Source organism: Rhincodon typus, chromosome 13 (genome assembly GCF_021869965.1).
Source record: "Rhincodon typus isolate 14 chromosome 13, sRhiTyp1.1, whole genome shotgun sequence".
Classification (NCBI taxonomy): domain Eukaryota; kingdom Metazoa; phylum Chordata; class Chondrichthyes; order Orectolobiformes; family Rhincodontidae; genus Rhincodon; species Rhincodon typus.
The window spans coordinates 55165591-55188777 of NC_063344.1; the positions used below are offsets into that span (position 1 = coordinate 55165591).

The 23187-nt window shown below is 39.7% G+C and overlaps 1 protein-coding gene across 1 annotated transcript in view; it reads left to right on the forward strand.

Moving 5' to 3' along the window:
- The window catches only part of LOC125484727 (GRB10-interacting GYF protein 2-like), a 54955-nt gene that overhangs the window by 18548 nt on the left and 13220 nt on the right, over positions 1 to 23187 (forward strand). Inside the window, exons 2-4 of the mRNA XM_048604614.1 lie at positions 9960 to 10021; positions 11743 to 11872; positions 22845 to 22940. Of these exons, the coding sequence (XP_048460571.1) occupies positions 9981 to 10021; positions 11743 to 11872; positions 22845 to 22940 (267 nt within the window). The 5' untranslated portion in view covers positions 9960 to 9980. The remainder of the gene's footprint in view (positions 1 to 9959; positions 10022 to 11742; positions 11873 to 22844; positions 22941 to 23187) is intronic.

A 23187-nucleotide genomic window follows, 5' to 3' on the forward strand; every position in this document is an offset into this window, starting at 1 on the left:
AAGGAGTTGATGCTGAATTTGTATATGACACTTGTTAGACCTCATCCGGGGCATGTGTACAGTTCTGGACACTTCATTCAATGATGTAAATGCATTAGAGAGAGTAGATGAGATTTACAAACATGGTTTGACAATCAAGAAGCTTCCATTATAAGGGCAGATTGAAGAGATTTGGAACGTTCTCCTTCAAGAGCAAATCTGATGCACATTTTCAAAATCAAGAGGGCTGGGTCGGTTAAGTAGCGAGAAACTGTTCTTGCTTGTAAAAATAGGAGGGCACAGAATTCCCTTTTTGAAAATCACTTTAAATGTGATTTTGAGAAAAATATTTTCATACAATGAGTAGCACTAGCACTGGAGTGCTACTATCTGGATGTGTGTTGGAGGCAGGCACAATTCATAGAACGTGGAACATAACAGCGCAGTCCAGGCCCTTCGGCCCTCGATGTTGCGCCGACCTGTGAAACCAATCTGAAGCCCATCTAACCTACACTATTCCATTATCATCCATATGTTTATCCAATGACCATTTAAATGCCCTTAAAGTTGGCGAGTCTACTACTGTTGCAGGCAGGGCATTCCACGCCCTTACTACTGAGTAAAGATCCTACCTCTGACATCTGTCCTATATCTATCACCCCTCAATTTAAAGCTATGTCCCCTCGTGCTAGCCATCACCATCCGAGGAAAAAGGCTCTCACTGTCCACCCTATCTAATCCTCTGATCATCTTGTATGTCTCTATTAAGTCATTTCTTAACCTTCTCTCTAACGAAAACAGCCTCAAGTCCCTCAGCCTTTCCTCATAAGACCTTCCCTCCATACCAGGCAACATCCTGGTAAATCTCCTCTGCACCCTTTCCAATGCTTCCACATCCTTCCTATAATGCGGTGACCAGAACTGTACGCAATACTCCAAGTGCGGCCGCACCAGAGTTTTGTACAGCTGCAACATGACCTCATGGCTCCGAAACTCAATCCCTCTACCAATAAAACCTAACACACCGTACGCCTTCTTAACAACCCTATCAACCTGGGTGGCAACTTTCAGTGATCCATGCACATGGACACCGAGATCTCTCTGCTCATCCACACTACCAAGAATCTTACCATTAGCCCAGTACTCTGTATTCCTGTTACTCCTTCCAAAGTGAATCACCTCACACTTTTCCGCATTAGACTCCATTTGCCACCTCTCAGCCCAGCTCTGCAGCTTATCTATGTTCCTCTGTAACCTGCAACATCCTTCCGCACTATCCACAACTCCACCGACTTTAGTGTCATCCGCAAATTTACTAACCCGTCCTTCTATGCCCTCGTCCGGGTCATTTATAAAAATGACAAACAGCAGTGGCCCCAAAACAGATCCTTGCGGTACACCACTAGTAACTGAACTCCAGGATGAACATTTCCCATCAACCACCACCCTCTGTCGTCTTACAGTTGATTGATTTCTGATCCAAACCGCTAAATCACCATCAATCCCATGCCTCCATATTTTCTGCAATAGCCTACCGTGGGGAACCTTATCAAACGCTTTACTGAAATCCATATACACCACATCAACCGCTTTACCCTCATCCAGCTGTTGAGTTCTTTGAGAAGATGACCAAATAAGGTTTGCGAGGCATGACCTACCCTTCACAAAACCGTGTTGACTATCCCTAATCAAATTATTCCTTTCTGGATGATTATAAATCCTATCTCTTATAATCCTTTCCAACACTTTACCCACAACTGAAGTAAGGCTCACTGGTCTGTAATTACCAGGGTGGTCTCTACTCCCCTTCTTGAGCAAGGGGACAACATTTGCTATCCTCCAGTCTTCTGGCACTATTCCTGTAGACAATGATGACATATAGATCAAAGCCAAAGGCTCTGCAATCTCCCTAGCTTCCCAGAGAATCCTAGGATAAATCCCATCCGGCCCAGGGGACTTATCTATTTTCACACTTTCCAGAATTGCTAACACCTCCTCCTCATGAACCTCAATCCCGTCTAGTCAAATTGTCTGTATCTCAGTATTCTCCTCGACAACATTGTCTTTTTCCTATGTGAATACTGACGAAAAATATTCATTTAGCACCTCTCCTATCTCTTCGGACTCCACGCACAACTTCCCACTACTGTCCTTGACTGGCCTTAATCTTACTGTAGTCATTCTTTTATTCCTGACATACCAAAAAAGCTTTAGGGTTTTCCTTGATCCTACCTGCTAAAGACTTCTCATGTCCCCTCCTGGCTCTTCTTAGCTCTCTCTTTAGGTCCTTCCTGGCTAACTTGTAACTCTCAAGCGCCCTAACTGAGCCTTCACGCCTCATCTCTACATAAGCCTCCTTCTTCCTCTTGACAAGAGATTCACCTTCTTTAGTAAACCACGGTTCCCTCGCTCGACCACTTCCTCCCTGCCTGACAGGTACATACTTCTCAAGGACATGCAGTAGCTGTTCCTTGAACAAGCTCCACATTTCAATTGTGCTCAGCCCCTGCAGTTTCCTTCTCCATCCTATGCATCCTAAATCTTGCCTCATCGCCTCATAATTGCCTTTCCCCCAGCTATAACTCTTGCCCTGCGGTATATACCTATCCCTTTCCATTGCTAAAGTAAACGTAACCGAATTGTGGTCACTATCACCAAAGTGCTCACCTACCTCCAAATCTAACACCTGGCCTGGTTCATTACCCAGTACCAAATCCAATGTGGCCTCGCCTCTTGTTGGCCTATCTACATACTGTGTCAGGAAACCCTCTGGCACACATTGGACAAAAACTGACCCATCTAAAGTACTCGAACTGTAGCGTTTCCAGTCAGTATTTGGAAAGTTAAAGTCCCCCATAACAACTACCCTGTTACTTTCGCTCCTATCCAGAATCATCTTTGCAATCCTTTCCTCTACATCTCTGGAACTTTTTGGAGGCCTATAGAAAACTCCCAACAGGGTGACCTCTCCTTTCCTGTTTCTAACCTCAGCCCATACTACCTCAGTAGACGAGTCCTCATCAAACGTCCTTTCTGCCACTGTAATACTGTCCTTGACTAACAATGCCACACCTCCCCCTCTTTTACCACCATCCCTGATCTTACTGAAACATCTAAATCCCGGAACCTGCAACAACCATTCCTGTCCCTGCTCTATCCCTGTCTCCGAAGTGGCCACAACATCGAAGTCCCAGGTACCAACTCATACCAACCAATTCAGGAAGGCATTGGATGATTATTTAGAAAGGAATAATGTATAAGGGTATGTGGAAAGGGGAGGAGAAGGCAATCATGATGCTCATTTGGAGAGTCAGTAGAGATGTGATGGGCTGAATGGTCTCCTGCACGGTAACACTTACGTGAACATAGAAAAAAAATACAATATTTGAAAGTTTGCATCATTTCCAGATTTTCTTCAAATTAGCCACCAACTCCAACAGATCTTTTTCTCTGTGGACATACTACCTGGCTAAACTACTTTCTGCAACTTTGACATGCTGTTTAACACTTCTCTAAGCTTCTGACCCTGTATCCTTTCAGCCAAGACTGTGCGAATCTCCACCCTTATTTGTCTTGATCTGTGTCTGCTCATCTATTGAAACACTCTCCTATGCTTATTTTACTACTTATTACCATTGCTACCCACTTCTGATTGACTTCCTGTCTTGCAGCCTTCATAATCTTCAGTTCAGTCAAAACTTTGCCTGTTTGCTAACGGGCACTAAGTCCGATTCACTCTACCTACTGACCTAAAGTGGCCACTGCTCTATCATCTTTGAAGTTCTCATCCTTATTGTTCAATCCTTGGCGCCTCAACCTTTCTATCTTCCTCTCTTTTGCAATCTTGGACGATATGTGCAGTTAACTAATTAATTCTAATCTATTTGTAACCTCACTTTTCACTCGTCAGCTGTGCCTTTCGCCTGCGTAGCTCCTAAGCTCTAGCCTTGGCCACGTGCTTGCTGTTCTCTTCCCTCACCATACAACTTAAGATAGTCTTTAAGCAAGCTTTTGATCATAATACTTATACCAACTTGAGTTTGTTGAATTTTGTTTGATAATTGCTCCTGTGAACCGTAATGGGATCCATTATTATTGTTAAAGGTGCTATATAAATGTAATTTGTTTTCTCCTACAGCCATTATAAATCCTGCCCCACTACTTTATTTCCACATTGTTGCCAGTTGAAATGAAACCTGACCTGTCTTCACAGCTTTCACTTGCTCTGGAAATTCTCTCAATTACCTAAGAATCTTAAACCTTCCATTCTGTATCAACTTCAAGCCATTCAAAAGCATGTTTATCAACCTTGTTCTAACTTGTATAGCAGCTTGCTCTGTTATTCCAAGATTGCTGTCCAGCTAGTTTTGCTATTCTCTTTAGTCACATTCAAAGTTCTATCTTACTCTTTCCTCTGCCACCGATTACAATAGTAAACTGATTTCTGCAACAGGATAAACCTTTTAATGGAGTGTTCATTTGTGTATAGACACCTCCTGATTTATTCAGTTGTTGGAAGAACCTTGAACTAATAACCTGAAATGTCTAGCCTAAACTCAAATATTTTATTACTAGAAATTTCTATACAATAGCAAGTTAAACTAAGTGTTTAATGATAGCTGCATTAAACTGTTCTTTGAGTCCTTTTAACTGTATAATATGAACTTTCATATCAGCACGTTTCTTGGCAATCGTAGAGCCCTGTTGACAGTTTGAATGAAGTCTAGACATGGCCAATGGCTCCTTGTATTCGTCACATACTGAAGTCATTCTTGAGCACAAAACCGCCAGTCGATCCATCTCCATGTAATCGAACATCTGACAACTTGCATGTAAAACGGCACCTAGGAAATCAGAAATATGTCAAGGTGCTTCACTGGGGTGGAACAAGAGAAAAGTTTAAAAATAATCTCCTTCGTTAAGTAATTGCAACTTCTTGTGGAGTTGAATCTCAAAGTGCATTTATCTTTGAAACCTTTTTGGTTGCAAACTAAAATGGACAAAAAACAAAACCAGTGAAAATATAACTAAATTTAACTTGGTTCTTTAATGCAGGTTTCTATTTTGATATCTAATTTACAGTAATGTTTACTGCGAATGTCACCAAGTGGTGCAGCAATGATGCACAAACACAGCTCGTCAGTGGAACGGTAGCCACCTAGAACAAAAATGATGCTGCCCTTGTAATCGCAATAGGAGGTGAAATCAAAGTCTTGAGTATTGCATCACTGATATCAATGAATATTTCACTACCTACAATGATCATTAAAAAATTTCAATGTGAAATTTAGAACTTTGAAAGGAGTTGTTGGAAGTTTAGTCTGCACAAAGAAATATCTCTGATTTTACTGAGACATTCTCGTGTCTCGGTAAGTGCTGACTTCGCACCAGGGGCTGCTCCTCTGTGATTGATCTTCTGTTAGATTAATGGGTTTCTGCTGTCAGTTTGAAAACCTTCGGTGGAGGGGTATAATGGGCTGTCTGTCATTAGGTCCTGAAGGTGCTGTTTTTTTTTAACAGATGGAACACTCATCAGAGTAATTGCCGTCCACAGCATTTGCACATGTGCAAATTTATCCAGGTGAAGCTGGCTGTGTTGTAGTGAAGTATTTTGGCGTTTGGAGTAATCACTCTGGAATTTTAACTGGCTTAAAACACAAGAAACAGATTAGGCAAAAGGGACACTAATTTATGTAGCAAGAGAAGGTGATGCTGATTGAGTGAACAATCGTTGCCATGGAGATGCAACAAGAATGCAACATATGACTGTAAGACCAGACAGACTGCTTATATAGGATCCACTCTAGATCCAGCTCTTGCTGACATCATTGTTGATTATTATAAGAAGTAATATGGACCAGACCAAACCCCCTTAAAACCTGTGAAGGAGATAGCCTCGAGGCCGCCATCTTGCCTTTATTTTAAAGGCAAATACCAGATGTTGTGTTCTGGATGCAATTAAATTGATCAAACTACGAGGTTTGAAACAAAACGCATTTTATTCATGCACTATAGTTAACATACAGACCAAAAAAAGAAAAGAATTGGCTTAACTATATCAAAATACTTTACAAAATAATAAACTACTCATTAGCTGTTCCATTGTCGCAGCATCCCGTAAGCACACCCTTGGCAAAGGTAAAGTTGATAAAATAGATTTCCTGCTGTTTGGAATTGCATATGAGCTAGAGAACGCAAGCGTTTAGCTGCAGGAGAGAGAGAGCAATATAGTAGCTTTCACAACCAACAGCTACTGAAAGCTAAATTAAAAATCCTGGTTCTGCGGTAGTTTGACCCCATCTCTTCAGGCTGCTTCTATTATTCCAACGTTTTAAAAAGGAAAGCCCAAGGCACCTCAAGCTGTTTACTTTATTGGCTTGAAGCATACTGCGTGGTGCCTCTGTCTCGAAATGGGCCCCATCCACCACGTAAGCTTGATCTTGAGATCTGGCATGTCAAAACTTGCTGTATATTGCAAAAGTTGATTAAAAGGGCCAACGCTAATCATTTTGGTCCTAAACAGTGCCTAGTCTATCTCACATCATCCTGGAAGGGGAATGGGTCTCAGATCTGAACAACAGGTGAAACGAGCTATATCATTCTGCTGCTTTTGCAGTAAACGTAGAAGTGATTTTCCCAAATAACAGAATGCTACCGTCAGCCAAAAAATGAGTAAGGTGATGAGTTTCAGGGCTAATGTGATGACAAATACAGAGGCTGTATGTTCCAACTGCTGAAGGACCATAATCAAGCCACATTTTCATTTGACTATTCAGAGCAGGTGGCATGCCAATTGTGCTTTATTAGCCCATGCTTGCAAGCCTCATAACAATTTATCCACCATTTAAAGTGATTCAGCTCATAGTAATCATAAGTGTTCCAGACTGTGCTAAGAATTACAGTGGAAACTAATTAAGTTCATAACTTGGGCTTGCAGTGTGCAGATCCTTTTGTGTCTGCTCGAAGCTACATCTGTTAATGCACACGACCTTGCTTTATGTAGGTCAACAGAATTCATTTGTACATTACCCCCTTTCTCTCCATGAAAAAAGATGCATGGAGACTGTCAATCTCTGTTCAGGTGTTGCCATGGGAATGCAAAGTTAGGCTACCTGCTTGGTTTGAGGTCTAAGATTGTGCCAGATTAATTGCTCAAGCTGCATATCCATGTCAATGATGGCCCAATGAATAACCACCCATTCCTCATGCTGTAGAAGTTGGTAATCCTTTTCTGAATTTGTTCCATATACCTGGTGCTGATGAGTGGAAAACGGAAAGCGTGAGTTTAAGCCTCTTTAATGTTCAAGTTCTTTACTACCAGGCAATTATTTATAATTTTTTCCTGTGAAACGCAGAGGAAGGAAAACTGGGAAGCTTATCTCTGGAAGAAATAGACTAGAGATTCTGAAGAAGTCACAAAAGGATTATTGCATAGAGATCAAAGATGAATGTTACAAAAACAGAAATTGCTGGAGAACCTCAGTAGGTCTGGCAGCAACTCTGATGTTCATCTTTGCATGTTCTTTTGTACGTTTTGCGGAAAAAAAGTACAAGTACTTAATGTTAAACTTTAGTGAGAATATTATTCTGATCCAGAGAGGGCAAATGAGAGATCTCCAAGAAGTTTTGAGATAATTTTCGTTTTTGTTTATGGAACTTGAGGACTGCTGGCAAGACCAGCATATGTTACCTATCTATAATTTGTGCTTGAGATCATTTAAAAGTCACTTACATTGCCTTGGGTTTGGAGTCATATTGGGTCAGACTAGGTAAAGGTGGTAGGTTTCCTTCTTTTAAATCCAGATTTGTTTTCATAACAATTAATGACAGTTGTCATGGTCATTGTTACTAAGACTAGCTTTCAATCCCAGAATGATGAATTTTAAAATCCACCAGTAGTCAGAGTGGGATTTGAGTGTATGTGCCCAGAGCATTAGCATTGGGTCTCTGGGTTAATAGATCAGTGACTTTATCACTGTATTACCAGCTCTTTAGCTGCCCCTAAGGAATTTTTTTTTTTGATTCACGTTGGTGCATGCATTTAGAGTTTTGATATTTTGTCATCCATTTTGACACCAGCTTGTTTAATAAAATGTCTTAATTCTGTTCTTTTTCTTTTGCTTTTTCCTTTTGCGCCCCCCACCCCGCCTCCACCGTACACACAAGCAGACTCTTTATTTGGAAGCCGAATGCATATTATGCTGTCTGCTTGAAAATAATTCCTGTATGACTATCAACATTTGCATTTAAAAATAGTCATTTTGTTACCTTTTATTTTAGACTGCCATTTTTTAAAAAACTGGTAGCTATTGTATAAATGTTTAATTCAGGGGGATTGGTGGTAAAATCACTAATGCGTTCAGGATACTGATCAAATGCCACCGCACCTGGTGGAAGTGAATTGAGAATTATCCAGTGGATAGAAAATCAAGTATGGGAACAAGTTGATCATTCTTAGATTGGAACGCTGTAAGTTGTGGGCTACCACATGGGTCAAGGCTTAGGCACCAACTTTCACAATGTTTAACAATTATTTATACTTCCATTTGGTCCCAAAATTTAATTTTTCCAGGTTTTCTGATCACACAAAACTAGGTGGGTCTACAACTTGTGAGTAGGGCACATGAGGCTTTAAAATGATTCATACTGGCTAAGTGAGTGGACAGAACTTAGCGTTGGAATACAAGATGGTAAAATGTGAAGTTTCCTACTTTGGTAGGAAAAATGCATGGAGATAAGAAAATGTTGATGTTAAAAGGGACCTGGAGTATGCTTGTCCGTAAGCCCCTCCGATAGTACAGTAGGTAAATGCAGCAACCAATTAGGAAGACAAATGGCATGTTTTCTTTTCTTGCAAGATGATTTACTCCAGCATTCAAATCCATCTTGTTACAGTTGTATGGAACTTTGGCCAGACTGCTGTGCAGTTTTAGTCTGATTAACTAAAAAGGATATCCTTTACATATAGAGAGTTTGCCAGAATGATACCTGGGATGGCTGAGCTTTCCTTTGAGGAAAGACTGTGACTAGGGTTATATTCTATAGAGTTCAGAAGAATGGAAGATGATTTCGGTGAAGCATACAGTACTCCTGCGGGGCTCATTCGGATAGAAGTAGGAATGAGATCTAGCATTGTGGTCATAATCCCAGTATAAGATTTTAGGACTGAAGTGAGGAATTTTTCTCAAGGTGGTGAGTCATTGAAATTCACTACCCCATAGGGCTGTGTACATTGCTGTTGAGTACATTCAAGACTGAAATCAATAGATTTCACAATATTAAAGATATTACGGCTGTGGGGAAAATTATTTTAAAGCAGAAGATCAGCCACGATCTTGTTTCGGGTGTCAATCTTGCGAAAGTTTGTGGCGAACTCACTAGTTGAAATCTAAAAAGATATTTCCATGTTCTAATACATTGAATCACTTCTGAAGTAGTGATCTTTCTCGGGGAAATACACTGACCATTTTGTGAAAACTAAAATCCAGAATTGTTAACAGTTTAGAATCAAACCATTGGTGTTAAACACTGAATTTCATTCTCCATATGCTCTAAATTTATCATCTTGAGATATGTATCAGTTTATCTCAGAAGTGGTTATGAATTCCTCCATTGCTGTTCCTGTTCGGTCATACTGTTTCTTTTAAAATTTTATTACAAAGATGGTTTTATCAATCCCTCACTTCAGAATCGCAGAACCTATTGAAAATTATTGGAAGGCATGTTAGCTATGATAGTTGGCAATTTTTTTTCTGCCCTCTGCAATTGTTACAAAATTATCTACCTGAACTACAGAGCAGGCTAAAAGTTTAACATTTCGACCCAAGAACAACGCCTCCAAACAATTCTGCCTCAGTGCTGCAGTGTAGACAATGAGGCAATACCAGTTTTGCGGAATTAGTGGGATCTTTTGATAAAGATGTAAGCTCCAAAAGGAGTTAATTGTAACTAACTTTTTAACTTTGTTTTTATTTCAATAGTGAATTTACGGAGAAAAGAAAATGGCAGCAGAAACACAAACCCTTAACTTTGGGCCTGAATGGTAAGGGATGTTTCCATGTTTTATCATCAGCTATCTTTTGTTTATGTTTAAATTATTCTGAAAGCATGACTGTTAACAGGGTGCATGGCAGTCTCTGTTTAATGGAAAAATTACATTTTGTATTTCAACTCTGATCATCACTTGCTGAGAAAATGGGTCTATCTATTCAAAATGTGCGATGTATTTGTTCAGCTTGATAACATTGATAGAAATTGAGGATTTCATATTTTATGATTACCTAATCTATGGAGAACATCTCGCGCTGGTTTTGAATTGACCAAAGGCTGGCGTCAAATCAAGTTAAGAATTTTGATCATTTTGGAGCTGGAGGAACATGCAACTTTGTGAATTTTAAAAGAAAGAGCAGATTAACATCTGTAATCCCAGTCTATAGAGGGTTCTCTATACCTTTTCATGTTGTACTTGCTTTTTCCTTAGTCAAGAAAATAAAACGACCTAGGGACGACTTCATTACACACACTTACCAAGTTATAGTGGGCAGCTTGGTTAATCTGTTTGTAGTGTGTTAATGCAAACGACAACTTTGAATGGGTAGGAGTGAGCATAGCTGGCAAGGTCAGCATTTGTCGCTCATCCTAAGGTGCCCTTCAATTGTTGCCAATGAACCATCACCTTGGTTTATTGTAGGTACACTCTCACGGATGAAAGGAAGGAAGTTCCAGGATTTAACCCAGCACCAATGAAGGAAGAGCAATACATTTCCAAGTCAGGATGGTGTGTGGCTTAGGTGGAAAATTGCAATTGCTGGTGTTCTTGTGCAGCTGCTGCCCTTGTTCTTTGGGTATGGTAGATGCTAATGAAAGAGCCTAGAGAGCTATTGCAATGCATCTTGTAAATGGCACCGTGTATGGTGGTGGATGGGCTGTTGATCACACTGGCTGGTTTGTCATGGATGATGTTGATCTTGTATCATTGGAATGAAGGTAATCCCATTGAATGTCAAAGGAGATAGTCGTATTATCTCTTAAAGTCCAAATTTGTATGGGGTTTCTAGTAGTGATGCAAGTGTGGAAAATGGGAAGTTTCTTGCTACATCAGCTGATTTAGTTCTGTTGAATGGGTGGCACACAGTGCAGCCTGATGTGGAGCAGCAAATGGCAGACAACGCTGACAAAGATTTTTGCATTAATCTGTCTATGGGCAAAACCAATTTTGTGTTGCTTTTCAGGGAGTAATGACAGTGATTACTGAGCTCCCTCAAGCTTGTACATGATTTAAGCCAATGTATTTTTATTGCTGTTATTTTGATCCGTTCCTGTTCAGAAGATAGGGACTAAGACGTTCACTGTCATTAAATCCCTACCACCAAAACATGCTTCAATATAAACATTCCTGAAAATGGAATTTAATTTGAGAATGGACTTAATATCGGAATGAAAGGTTACAATTCAAAAATATAATTTGAAATAGGACAGATCCTCATTTCTGTCACAACTAGTGTTTCATACTGATGGATAATAGGATATTTTCAGATAGTGATACTTTTTGAACGGTGAAACAGCAAGTTGTGTGAACATTGAATTATTGGATATTATTGGACTGCCGGCACTCAGTTGTAACTAAATCCAAGTGGGCTGGTTTCTGCACTGGTGGCATAATGCATTTATTGTTGCTTGTTGAGATTGAGATTGTTACAATTTTAGATTGTGACAAACAGAAGCTGCTAAAGAATGTTTTAAATATGTTCTTTTTTCTTGCAGGCTTCGTGCATTGTCAAGTGGTGGGAGTATTACCTCCCCACCCCTCTCGCCAGCATTGCCAAAGTATAAGTTAGCAGATTACCGTTACGGAAGAGAAGAAATGCTAGCACTTTATGTAAAGGATCTCAAGGTATATCCTGGCAAGATCTTGAATTGCAGGATGAATGTTTAGATATTGATATAACTGATGGAATTAGTTGAAATGTTCTTATTTCTTTTTGTGACTTAACTAATTTCTGGACTGGCTCCTAAATATTGAGTCACAAATTCTTGAATAATAATTCTGTGGAACATCTTGAGCACATATTCTTAAGAAGGGATCCTTATTTTGGAATGCAAAACTTATCTTTTGGCTTTGGGAAAAGATGAGAATTGAGTATTTGTATTCAACCCATCTCCTTGCCTGAGGTGTGGTGACCCTCAGGTTAAACCCACCAGTTGTATGTCTCTAATGAAAAGCAGCCCTGTGGTCTAGTAAATTAAAACACGTGGTTAACAATAGATCAGATTTGTTCTGCAAGCGGAATGATCATTCGTTTCTTGTAGTCAATATTCCAGTGTCTAAATTAGTACTGCAGCCTGAGTTCTTCCTCTTCCCCCACACCATTTTATCAACCCCACATTCCATTTTTGCAGTAAATTTGTGTTTCTTAAGCTAGCTGATCTGATGGCTTGTTCAAACATCTTGGTTAAATTTATTAACCATGAACTTGTTCACTGGTTACATTCTTCCCACACTGATAGTTAGCTAATAGCAGGAAGCACAAGTGTGCTTAGTTGATTAACATTTGTTTGTAATCCTTTCAAAAACAATTGGTGAATGTTTAAAAACTACAGCAAGTTAAGAAATTGGAGCCGAAATACGTCATTTAGCCCATCAAGCCGCCTCCATTATTTAAATAGATTGTGAATGATTTTGTACCTCAGTGCTATTTTGCAATGCTGCCTCCATGTCCTTTGACACTAAAATCTAGAAAACTACTATTTTCTATCTTTAGCATGATCTTCTATAGCCTTCTGAGGTAGAAAATTCCAAAGATCCCCAACGATTTTAGTGAAGAAACTTCTCCTCATCTCTCTGCTTTTAAAATCTCAAACTATTTTTTTAAAACTTAGTTTCTTAGTCCCACAGTCTCACTAGGCCCTTATTTTGACCAGCCCCTTTGTTCTCTGGGATTCCTCAGAGATTTTTTAATCTTCCTCCGTGAATGCGGGCACAAGGTGTTTGTTCAGTTTCTCTGCAGTTTCCTTATGTGCCGTTGTAAATTCTCCTCTTGTTTCTGCCTGCAATGTGCCCACAATTTTCTTGCTAATCTTTTCCTTTTCTCATACCTCTAGAAGCTTCTATAGTTCCTTTTTATGTTTGTTGCTAGTTTACATTCATGTTTATTTGCTGTTTAAGTTTCTTGGCTGTCTTTGACTGTAAGAATGCTCCCAAGCCACAGGCTTAGTCCTATTTTGGCAATGTTCTGAGCCTCTTCTTTGTTCTAATAGTGTTATCTTTTTTGTTATTCATAGTTGGATCACTTTTCTGGCTGGTGTTTCCTTTTCAGAAAGGAATGTAAATTTGTAAGCTGTTTAGATTGCAGAAACTAATTGCCAGTTTGTTGATGGCCATATCCTATGCTACGAGCACTTCTTGGTGGTGGGCTGTCTGCAAACCGCATCAGCTCCTTTTTTTTTAGTAAAGGAGCAGTATAAACACTCCACACATTAAGTTTCAATAACTTGTTTTTAAAAATTCAGCCAGTCCTTCCACAGTTCTTTTTTAAAACATTCCATTTTCCATCAAAAAAAAATGTGGTCTTTACAATGGAAGAATCCAAAATAGTCCTTACTTTCACTTCATAATGTGCTTCTTCTTATCACAGTTGCCCAAATCAGTCACTTTTTTTGTTTTGACAAATTCATTGTTTGCTGGATTTATAACTAATTAATGTTTGTAGCCCATCGAACAGTTGTCAGTGTAAATGTTCTTTGCATGTTTGGCTGAAAGCAAGCCAAATCATTTAGGTAAACTGCACAGTTACTTAGTACTTCAATAAGTTTATTAGCTAATCATTGGAATTTTGGTGCTTCCAAAGCCAGTTTTCTTTTTGGCTGTATCAGCCAATGAAACTTGCCAATATCCATTTAGATTTTGGTGATGAATCATGTGTTCAGTCTGTTTACTGCTATTCTCCAGTCTTGGAATAGGAAATTTGTCTGCTTTTGTTACCATGTTGCCTTTGAAAGGGATAAAAAAAAATTGGTCTGGTCTTGGCAGCATCACAATAGGTGAACTCCAGCCAGGATGAATGGATTTAGTAATGTCGTGGTCAATCATGCAACACCAAGTTATAGTCCAACAGGTTTATTTGAAGAGTCTTGCTCCTTTGGGTGTCAATGAGAGGTGACATCAGACACAGCTTTTATAAGCTAAAGATCAAAGGGTCATAGAACTGATGCGAATGTATTGAACAAACCTAAGATGGCTGTTAAATCTTTAATCAGTTAGAAAGGATTCGTATGCAAATCACAGAATTTCTTTCAAGTCACTGCCCTCTGATAACTGTAGGTTTTATCAATATACCAGAGGTGACATCTCTGGTCAGACAAGGCATTGTAGGTGTGAGGCTACACGTGGGGACACCACCCACCACGTGCGTGGCAGGTGCTCGTGTGACTCGGCCAACGTCGTCCATCTCGTATACTGCAGGCAAGGATGCCCTGAGGCATGGTATATTGGTGAAATGCGGACGCTATGAGAATGGATGAATGAACACCGTGCAACAATTTCCAGACAGGGACGTTCTCCCCCAAAGGGGGAGCACTTCAGCGGTCAAGGACATTTGGCCTCACACTTTTACCCACGAGGACAGCTTCAACCAGGACCTTGGTTCATTCTCCACTGTGCGCACAGACTCTCAGGCACACACACCCAGATGGTGAACTTGCATTTGAAGATTTGTAATTGCAGATACGTTCTGTCGTGTTCGAAGAGCATACAACTTGTAGGCAGTGTGGCATTTTATAAGTTCCTTCTTTGGAAATAAAACCAGTCTGACTCCAAGGTAATATACAGCCAGATTCTAAACAGGGCTTCACACATATAATGCCCATTCTGACCTGAGATGTCACCACTGGTATGCTGATAAAACCTTTAGTTATCTCAGGGCAGTGCCTTGAAAGAAGTTCTGGGATTTGCATATAGACCTGTTGGACTATAACCTGGTATCATGTGATTTTTGACCTTGTTCACCCCAGTCCAACACTGGCGCCCCACGTTGTGGTCAATCATGAAGTTAATCTCTTCCCACTCTTGAATTTAAGTTCTCTGGATTCAGTCTAAGGATGTTGCTTTATAGGTAAAATATCTCCTGTACCGACATCATGAACAGATAAAATTGTCTTACTTTGGTCGCACCCAAACCAATTTATGATTCTCAAATTGCCTTTGTAAGTCACATTGAAAGTTATCTGGAAGATATAGACTATATAAACTTTTAAACATTCCTGGGTTATCCCATCTGACTGCTGAAAGGGATCAATATTTTAAATTTCAAGTTTTGATTCTTCAGTTATTCTCATTTTTATTTCACTACCTATGCCTTTCACTATTGTGAATATATTTTCTCCTGCGTCTTCAGTCCCATCATCTTTTTAACATGATGCAGTCGATGCTTCTTTCTTCCGTCTTGAGTGCTCACTGCATCATTTACGTAGGGTTTATAATTTGATAAGGTGCAGTGAACCTTGTGTTTAATGGTTTCCCCAAAGACAGTAACAGTAACACCTTGGCTCAAGCAACAAAATTTTGACTTTGTGTTTTTAGAATCATGGAATCCCTGTAGTGCAAATGGAGGCCATCCGGCCCACTGACTCTTTCTTTGAAAAGCATCCTACCCAGACCTAACCCTTTAACCCCTCATATAGCATGGCTAATCCACCTAATTTGCACATCTTTGGACACGGCGGGGGGTAACCACGCCACCCATTGGAAACCCATGCAGACACTGGGAGAATGTGCAAACTTCACACGCACAGACAGTTACTCAAGGCAGGAATTGAACCCGGGTCCTTGACTCTGTGAAGCAGCAGTGTTAACCACTGCTGCTGTTTTTCTTTGCCCCCTCCCCTCCCTAGTGTACTGTATTGTTTCCCCCCCCACTTCCTTAACCCCCCAAAATTCCAACTTTTATGTGCTGATCAAATCGCTATCTCTTTCTACCTCACTTCGTGCACAACTCCAGCTCAGTAAATACATGAGCTTTTTTTTTAATCCGTCACCCTCCCTTTCCCACTGGCATGTGCATTTAGTCAGTCAAGAATTTATTCAGAAGTTTGAATTCCTTTTTAATCTGCTCTAATTTACATTGTTGAGCATCCTTCCAATTCTTTTTGGCTAACTTGCATGCTGTGATAAATTTCTGTTTGAAATTCAAAGCATAAGCTGGAAGCATAGTCTCAGCTTTGATGGATCAATTTCTGTTTAAGCGATTAAACAAAGTAATTCAAAATGACGGAATCCTGATCCTAATACCAGACAGTAACAAAGGAATTCCCTTATCCCAAGGACATTATTCACAGAAGTATAGTCATAGTCTTCAAAATTTGATGCCATCTTTCCAGTGTACTTTGAGATTTTGTGGTTGATGAACAGAAGATGTAAATTGTTTTATTCCTAAATTAGTGGTTATTTCTTTGAATATTTGTGGTGTAAAACTTCAACTTTGATCTAATTGTTTCTTTGGGCAATCCATACCTTGTTTCAAAAAAAAGTTGAACAAATGTTTCCACTGAAACTTTACGGTAAATTTTCCAGCAGGCACTGCTTCAGAAAATCTTCAGAAGCATTCATCACCTTTTAAAAGATATTGATTACCATGCCTGGTTTTAAGTGTGTGTCCTACACAGTATTGAGACCCTGCTAAATCGTTCTTCAAAAGTTGCTATCAAAATTCAGAGTGCAGGTATAATTGATGCTTGGGGTTACCCCCATTGCCTGATGTGTATGGCGTGTCTGGCAAAACTTGACCATATGTTTATCTAATCTTAGCCAATAAAAATGTTTTCCCCATTGCCCGAGTGACTTACCATTGGAATTCTTTGAACCACATTCAAACTTTGTTACAATACTCAGATGGGCCTACCATCTGATGAACCGCTGCCTATTCCTCATTGGCTGATAATTTAGGTGGCTTCCATTTCCTGACTGGTACTTTATCTTTCCAGTGATAACATCCAGTCTATTTGGTGTAACTTTTTCAATTAAGATTCTGTATGTTGTATTTCTGTAAAGATGATGAGTTAAGCATATCAGATTCATTTTCTTTACCTTCATCATTTTCAAAATATGTATTCTTTAAAACCGTAACTGAATTTTTGAATCATCTTCCTGTTTCATCACCACCTCTTCTTCCTGTCTAATTCTTTTAAACTGAGATCTAGTCGCAACACAGTCAGAAAACAATCCAAGGTGCCATGTTTTGATTTCTTCTACCTCTAATGGTTATTCCAGCACTTTTGTTGAGGCCAGTGTTCTAGAATCTGCCAGGTCATTTCCCAAAATAAAATTCATTCTTCCACAGGAGATTGCTAAATTACTCCTACAAGACTTGATAGTTAACTAAGTGTCTCTTAATCAAACTCTGTATAATGAGACAGGTTTGTAACCTCCACAAATGCCACCATATAATCTTTTCTGCTTCATTTTCCCCTCTAGAAGATAAATAGTGTCATCAGCTAGCAACAGTGACTGACTTGCTCCTGTGTGACTCAGTATTTTGAATACTAGCAAAATACTGCTAGTGCTGAAAATCTGATAGAAACAAAGCAGGTTGGAGAAACTCAACAGGTCTGTGGAGAATGAAGCAGAGTTAATGTTTTGAGCCTGGCATGACTCCCCTTCAGTAGAGTACCTCTGCTATTTCTAAATTCTTCCATATTATTTCTTTTACATTCTCCAATTTTTCTCTAGCTTTAGTGATCAAAACCACCGATCTCATGGCGTTACTTTGTCTCCTTGCAAATTCTACAAATGTCTGATTTAAGTTTCTTTATTGGCATAGTTATACAGCACGAAAACAGACCCTTCAGTCCAATTCATTTGTGCTGCACAAACATCCCAATCTGACTGAGTCCCATTTGCCAGCATTTGGCTAATATCCCTGTAAACCTTTCCTGTTCGTATACCCATCCAGATGCCTTTTAAATGTTGTAATTGTACCTGCCTTCTGCATTTCCTCTGGCAGCTTGTTCCATACATGCACCACCTTCTGCATGAAAACTACCTCTTGGGTCCTTTTTAAATCTTTCCCCTCTCACCTTTAAACCTATGCCCTCTACTTTTGGACTCCCCTAACCTGGGAAAAAGACCTTGGCTATTCATCCTATCCTTGCCCCTCATGATTTTATAAACCTCTGTAATGTCACCCCTCGGTCTCTGCTCAAGGGAAAAAAGTCCTAGCCTATTCAGACTCTCCCTATAGCTGAAACCCTTCAGTCCTGGCAATATCCTTGTAAATCTTTTCTGCACTCCCTCAAGTTTAATAACATCCTTCCCTTTTGAAGGGTGACCAGAATTGTACACAGTGTTCTGAAAATGGCCTCACTAATGTCCCATACAGCTGCAATATGACATTCCAACTTGTAAAATCAGTTATGATCTGTGAAGGCAAGTGTGCCAAACACCAGCTTCACCACCCGGTCCACCTTCGACTCTACTTTCAAGGAATTATGCATCTGCACCCCATGTCTCTTTGTTCAGTATCACTTCTTTCAGCTCGACTATTAACTGTGTAAGTCTTGCCTGGATTTAACTTGCCAAAATGCAACAACTCACATTTATCTAAATTAAACTCCATCTGCCACTCCTTGGCCCAATGGCCCATCTAATCAAGGTCCCGTTGTACTCTGAGATGATCATCTTCACTGTCCACTACATCACCAATTTTGGTGTCATCTGCAAACTTGCTAATCGTAACCTTTTGTAATCCCAGCCAAATCATTTATATAAATAATGAAAAGTAGTGGACCCAGCACCGATCCTTTCAGCACACCGGCGATCATAGGCCTGCTGTCTGAAACTACCAATACCAGCCTCTCTCTCCTACCTTCAAGCCAATTTTGTATCCAGTTGGCTAGCGCCCCCAGATCACGTGATCTAACCTTACTAACCAGTCTACTATGCGGAGCCTGTCAAATGCTTTGAAGCCCGTATAGACGATGTTTGCCATTCTGCCTTCATCAGCCTTCTTTGAGCTTTTTTGAAGAGGTGACAATCAGATTGATGTGAGACATTTTCCCATGGACAAAGCCATGCTGACTATCCCTAATCAGTCCTCGCCTTTCCAAGTGCACGTAAATACTATCCCTTAGAATCCCTCCAACAACTTGGCCACCACTGAAGTAAGGCTCACCAGTCTATAGTTCCCTGGCTTTTCCCCTCAGCCTTTCTGAAATAACGGAAACGCATTAGCCAACCCCAACTCTTCTGGCATCTCACCCGTAGCTATCGATGATACAAATATCTCAGCAAGGGGTCCAGCAATCACTTCCCTAGCTTTCCACAAAGTTCTGGGAAACACCTGATCAGGTCCTGGGGATTTTGCTACCTTTTGTGTTTTAAGGACCTCCTTACGTAATATGAACACTTTTCAAGACATCTCTATTTATTTCTGAGTTCGCTAGTTTCCATGTGCCTTCTGAACAGCAAATACTGACGCGAAATATTTGTTTAGTGTCTCGCCTATCTCCTGTAGTTCCACACATAAATGGCCACGTTGATCTTTACGGGGCCCTTTCTTTCCCTAGTTATTCTTTTGTCCTTTAATGTATTTATAGAATCTCGTTGGATTCTCCTCAACTTTATTTGCTGAAACTATCTCATGTCTGCTTTTTGCCCTCCTGATTTCCCTCCTAAGTGTACTGTTACTGCTCTTGTACTCTTTTCGGGATTCACTCAATCCCAGCTGTCTATACCTGATGCATGCCTCCTTTTTCTTGACCACAGCCTCAATTTCTGTAGTCATCCAGCATTCCCTACACCTATCAGCCTTGCCCTTCACACTAACTGGAACGTAACTGCCTCTGAACTCTCATTATCTAATTTTTAAAGACTTTCCAGTTCCCAACCGACCCTTTATTTTGGAATAGCCTCCCCCGATCAACTTTTGAAAGTTCCTGCCTAATACTGTCAAAATTGGCCTTCCTCCAATTTAAAACTTTAATTTTTGACCAATTCTATCCTTTACGTAACTGTTTTGAAACTTATAGAATCATGATCACTTTTTCCAAAGTGCTCCCCCGTTGACATGTCAGTCACTTGCTCTGCTTAATTTCCCAGTGGAACGTCAGGTATCGCTCCTTCTCTAGTAAATACATCCACATAATGAATAAGGAAGTTTTCTTGCCCGCACTGAATAAATTCTTCCCATCCAAGCTCTTAATACAATGATAGTCCCAGTCCATGTTTGGAAAGTTAAAATCCCCGCTATTAAAATTCTGTTTTTCTAATAGATATGAGATCTCCTTGCATATTTGCTTTTCGGTTTCCTGCTGACTATGGTGGGGGGCCTATAATGGCAATCCCAACAAGGTGATCATCCCTTCCTCCTTTTTAAGTTTCACCCTATAACTTCACTGGATGATCTCCCAGGAATATCCTCCTTAATTACAGCTGTAATGTTCTCCTTGACCAAAAATGCCTCTTTCCCCCTCCCCTCTCGCATCCCTTTCTATCCTTCCTGATGTATCTATACCCTGGAACGTCAAGCTGCCAGTCCAGTCCATCCCTGAGCTGCATTTCTGTAATGGCTGTGATATCCCAGTCCCATGTTCCCAACCATGCCCCAAGTTCATCTGCCTTACCTATCAGGCCTCTTCCTTTGAAATAACTGCTTAATTTATCAGTCTTACCTTGTTCTCTGCCAAGCTGTTGCCGGCTTGAGTATTAGACTTGCTGCACTTGTCTACTGTACCAGCCTTTCTCTCTCCATGCTATTACTTTGGGATAACTTAATACCAATCCTTATTAAAAAAAATCAATCGAGACCGATCACAGTGCAAACATAAGAAAAAAAACGATGCTCTCACCTTGCTACCTATTATAGATTTACCAAAAAAATTAAGATTTAGAGGCTTTATATGTCTTGAAAATCAAACACCTAGCTCATCAGGCTCAAAACCAAAGGTCATCCTCTTCTGTAGTTTCAGGATATATTTTTTTTCTAAATCAGAGAAACCTCTGTGGCGCTGAGACCTCCCACGTCAGCTATGAAACTTCACTGCTTGTTTGTTGTTTCAGTAGAATCAGAATCCTCCTCCAAATTATTCCCACCTTCTTCCTTACTTAGTCTTGGTTTTCCTTTGGCCAAATCAAATTGTCTAATAGCCCTGTCTCCTTGCAGTTCAAATTGTTTTTAAAATTTCTCCTTCCTGTGTTTTTCTTTGAACTCAAGTATTTTCATTTCTCCTTCTCTAACTTCAGATTTTCATTTCCAGCTGTATCTGACCTGGTTCTTGCAATGACATCTCAATTTCATGTTTCCTTTATTCCAATTCTAAATGTTGAATAATCACTTGAAGAGTCTCCTTACAACATCCTTCCTTCTGCCTTCAATTTATCTGCTAATATTCTTAGTTTAGCTGTAGCCAGATATTTGAAATAGTCCACTTTTAAGTCTTGGACTCCCAGAAAACTGTGCAGTATTCAAAGCTGTCTTCAAAATTTGTGCCTTGATCTTCACCACACAGATCCTTCTTAAATCCACTAAAATCAAATTGTGTAAGAACGCACTCTTATCATCCCAGCTGATGTTCCTATTTGACAGGTCGGATCCCAGACTGAAATCTGGCTTAATGGTTCATATTTTGTTTATTTTTTAACTTGACATTGTGGCCTTTCAGTGAACCATAGCATGCAAGGCTGCATATTTAGCTTTAACAATAAAGCAAGTTTATTACAATAAAAAAAATGACGACATGGAACAAAGCAATTCAAACAAGTTTGCAGCATGGCTGAATAAAATCCTATCTTTGCCAGCACCATCACTTTGCATTTTCGGATACCAGCGAGTGTTCCTCTCTCTACTTTATATAAAAAAAAACATAAATAAATATGGGGGAACTTCAATAATGGTAGAATTTTATTGCGTTACTCTTGTTGCAAGCATCTCTCATTTTCTATTTTTTACCAGGTCCTACATTACCACTACTGTTGGTAATGACCTGTACACAACTACAAATGTTTGCTGTCCTATGCTGTGTCTAAGCCTCTCCCAAACTGACTGTATATTATGATTTTCTGAGCTAAGGTTCTCTCTTGCCTTTTGCCTGTGCTTGCTAAGTGTTGAATACCCTTGAACTTTCTGCTCCAGCATTGGACAATCTCTTGTTGAATATGTCATTGGTTTGTATAACTAGTAAGAATGCTGTTTGCATTCAGAGTGCCTTCAATTCTGTGTATTACTTTAGCAACCTCTAGCCGTATCAGCAGATATACACTCTTACGTTTGTATCCTCCGTCTGTTCCTGCATCATTTTGATCCCCATTTCTCTTACTGCTACTTCCCCGTTTTACGTTGTCCTCTCTAATTTATCATATCTTTTCTCACTAGATCCTTTGCTTCTACTATTTAAAGTACTCTATTCCTCTCTGTTACTTGATTGTCCAAAACACTGGTCCCAGCATAATGACAATATTTAAAGAAATAGGTCAAATCCCTGAGTAAGATAATTTCCCTGTGGTTACTCATGTTGTGATGTCACAGTGTCTGCAGCATTTTTAAACCATGTTCTGATCTCGAGGCCTGTCTTTTGACCAAATTGTTTGTTTTTAAATCCTCAGGCCATTTTACACATGGAAAAGATTGAGGCATTTTGATTCTGTTGATGTCTTTGGCAAAAGAATAGCTGGAAATATAGTTGCAGTTGATTTACTAATTTGCTCATTTTTGTGTTTCTACATGTTTAGTTTTAACTTGCACACTTCGAAATGTGATTGTACAAGAAGAAGCTGTGTTGGCTCCAGTCTTGTCTACAATCCTTTGTATAAAGCAGGCATGCAAAAGAACTGTTTCTGTTTTACTCTGTTTAATGGTTTAATTCTATATCTAATTTAGATTCCCGTGGATCTAACTGATAAGGAGTTTCTTCCTATTTTACAAGAGGAGCCCCTACCACCTTTAGCACTTGTACCTTTTACAGAAGAAGAACAGGTGAGTGATTTATGGTGTTAGAAATGATTGTTTTCCTTTTAAATGGATTGGCTTTTTATTTACTTGGAGTTCTATATGGAATAAGAGAATTTTATTTATTCAGAATGTTCATGCAACTTTTAATGATGGTGTACTGCTAATTTAACAAATCCAGTATTGTTCCATGTTAGCTTGGATTAAATTAGCTCCACAAATAACAGCCTGTTGGGTCTGATACATAAACGAGCAGGAGGGAGGAAAGGAATGG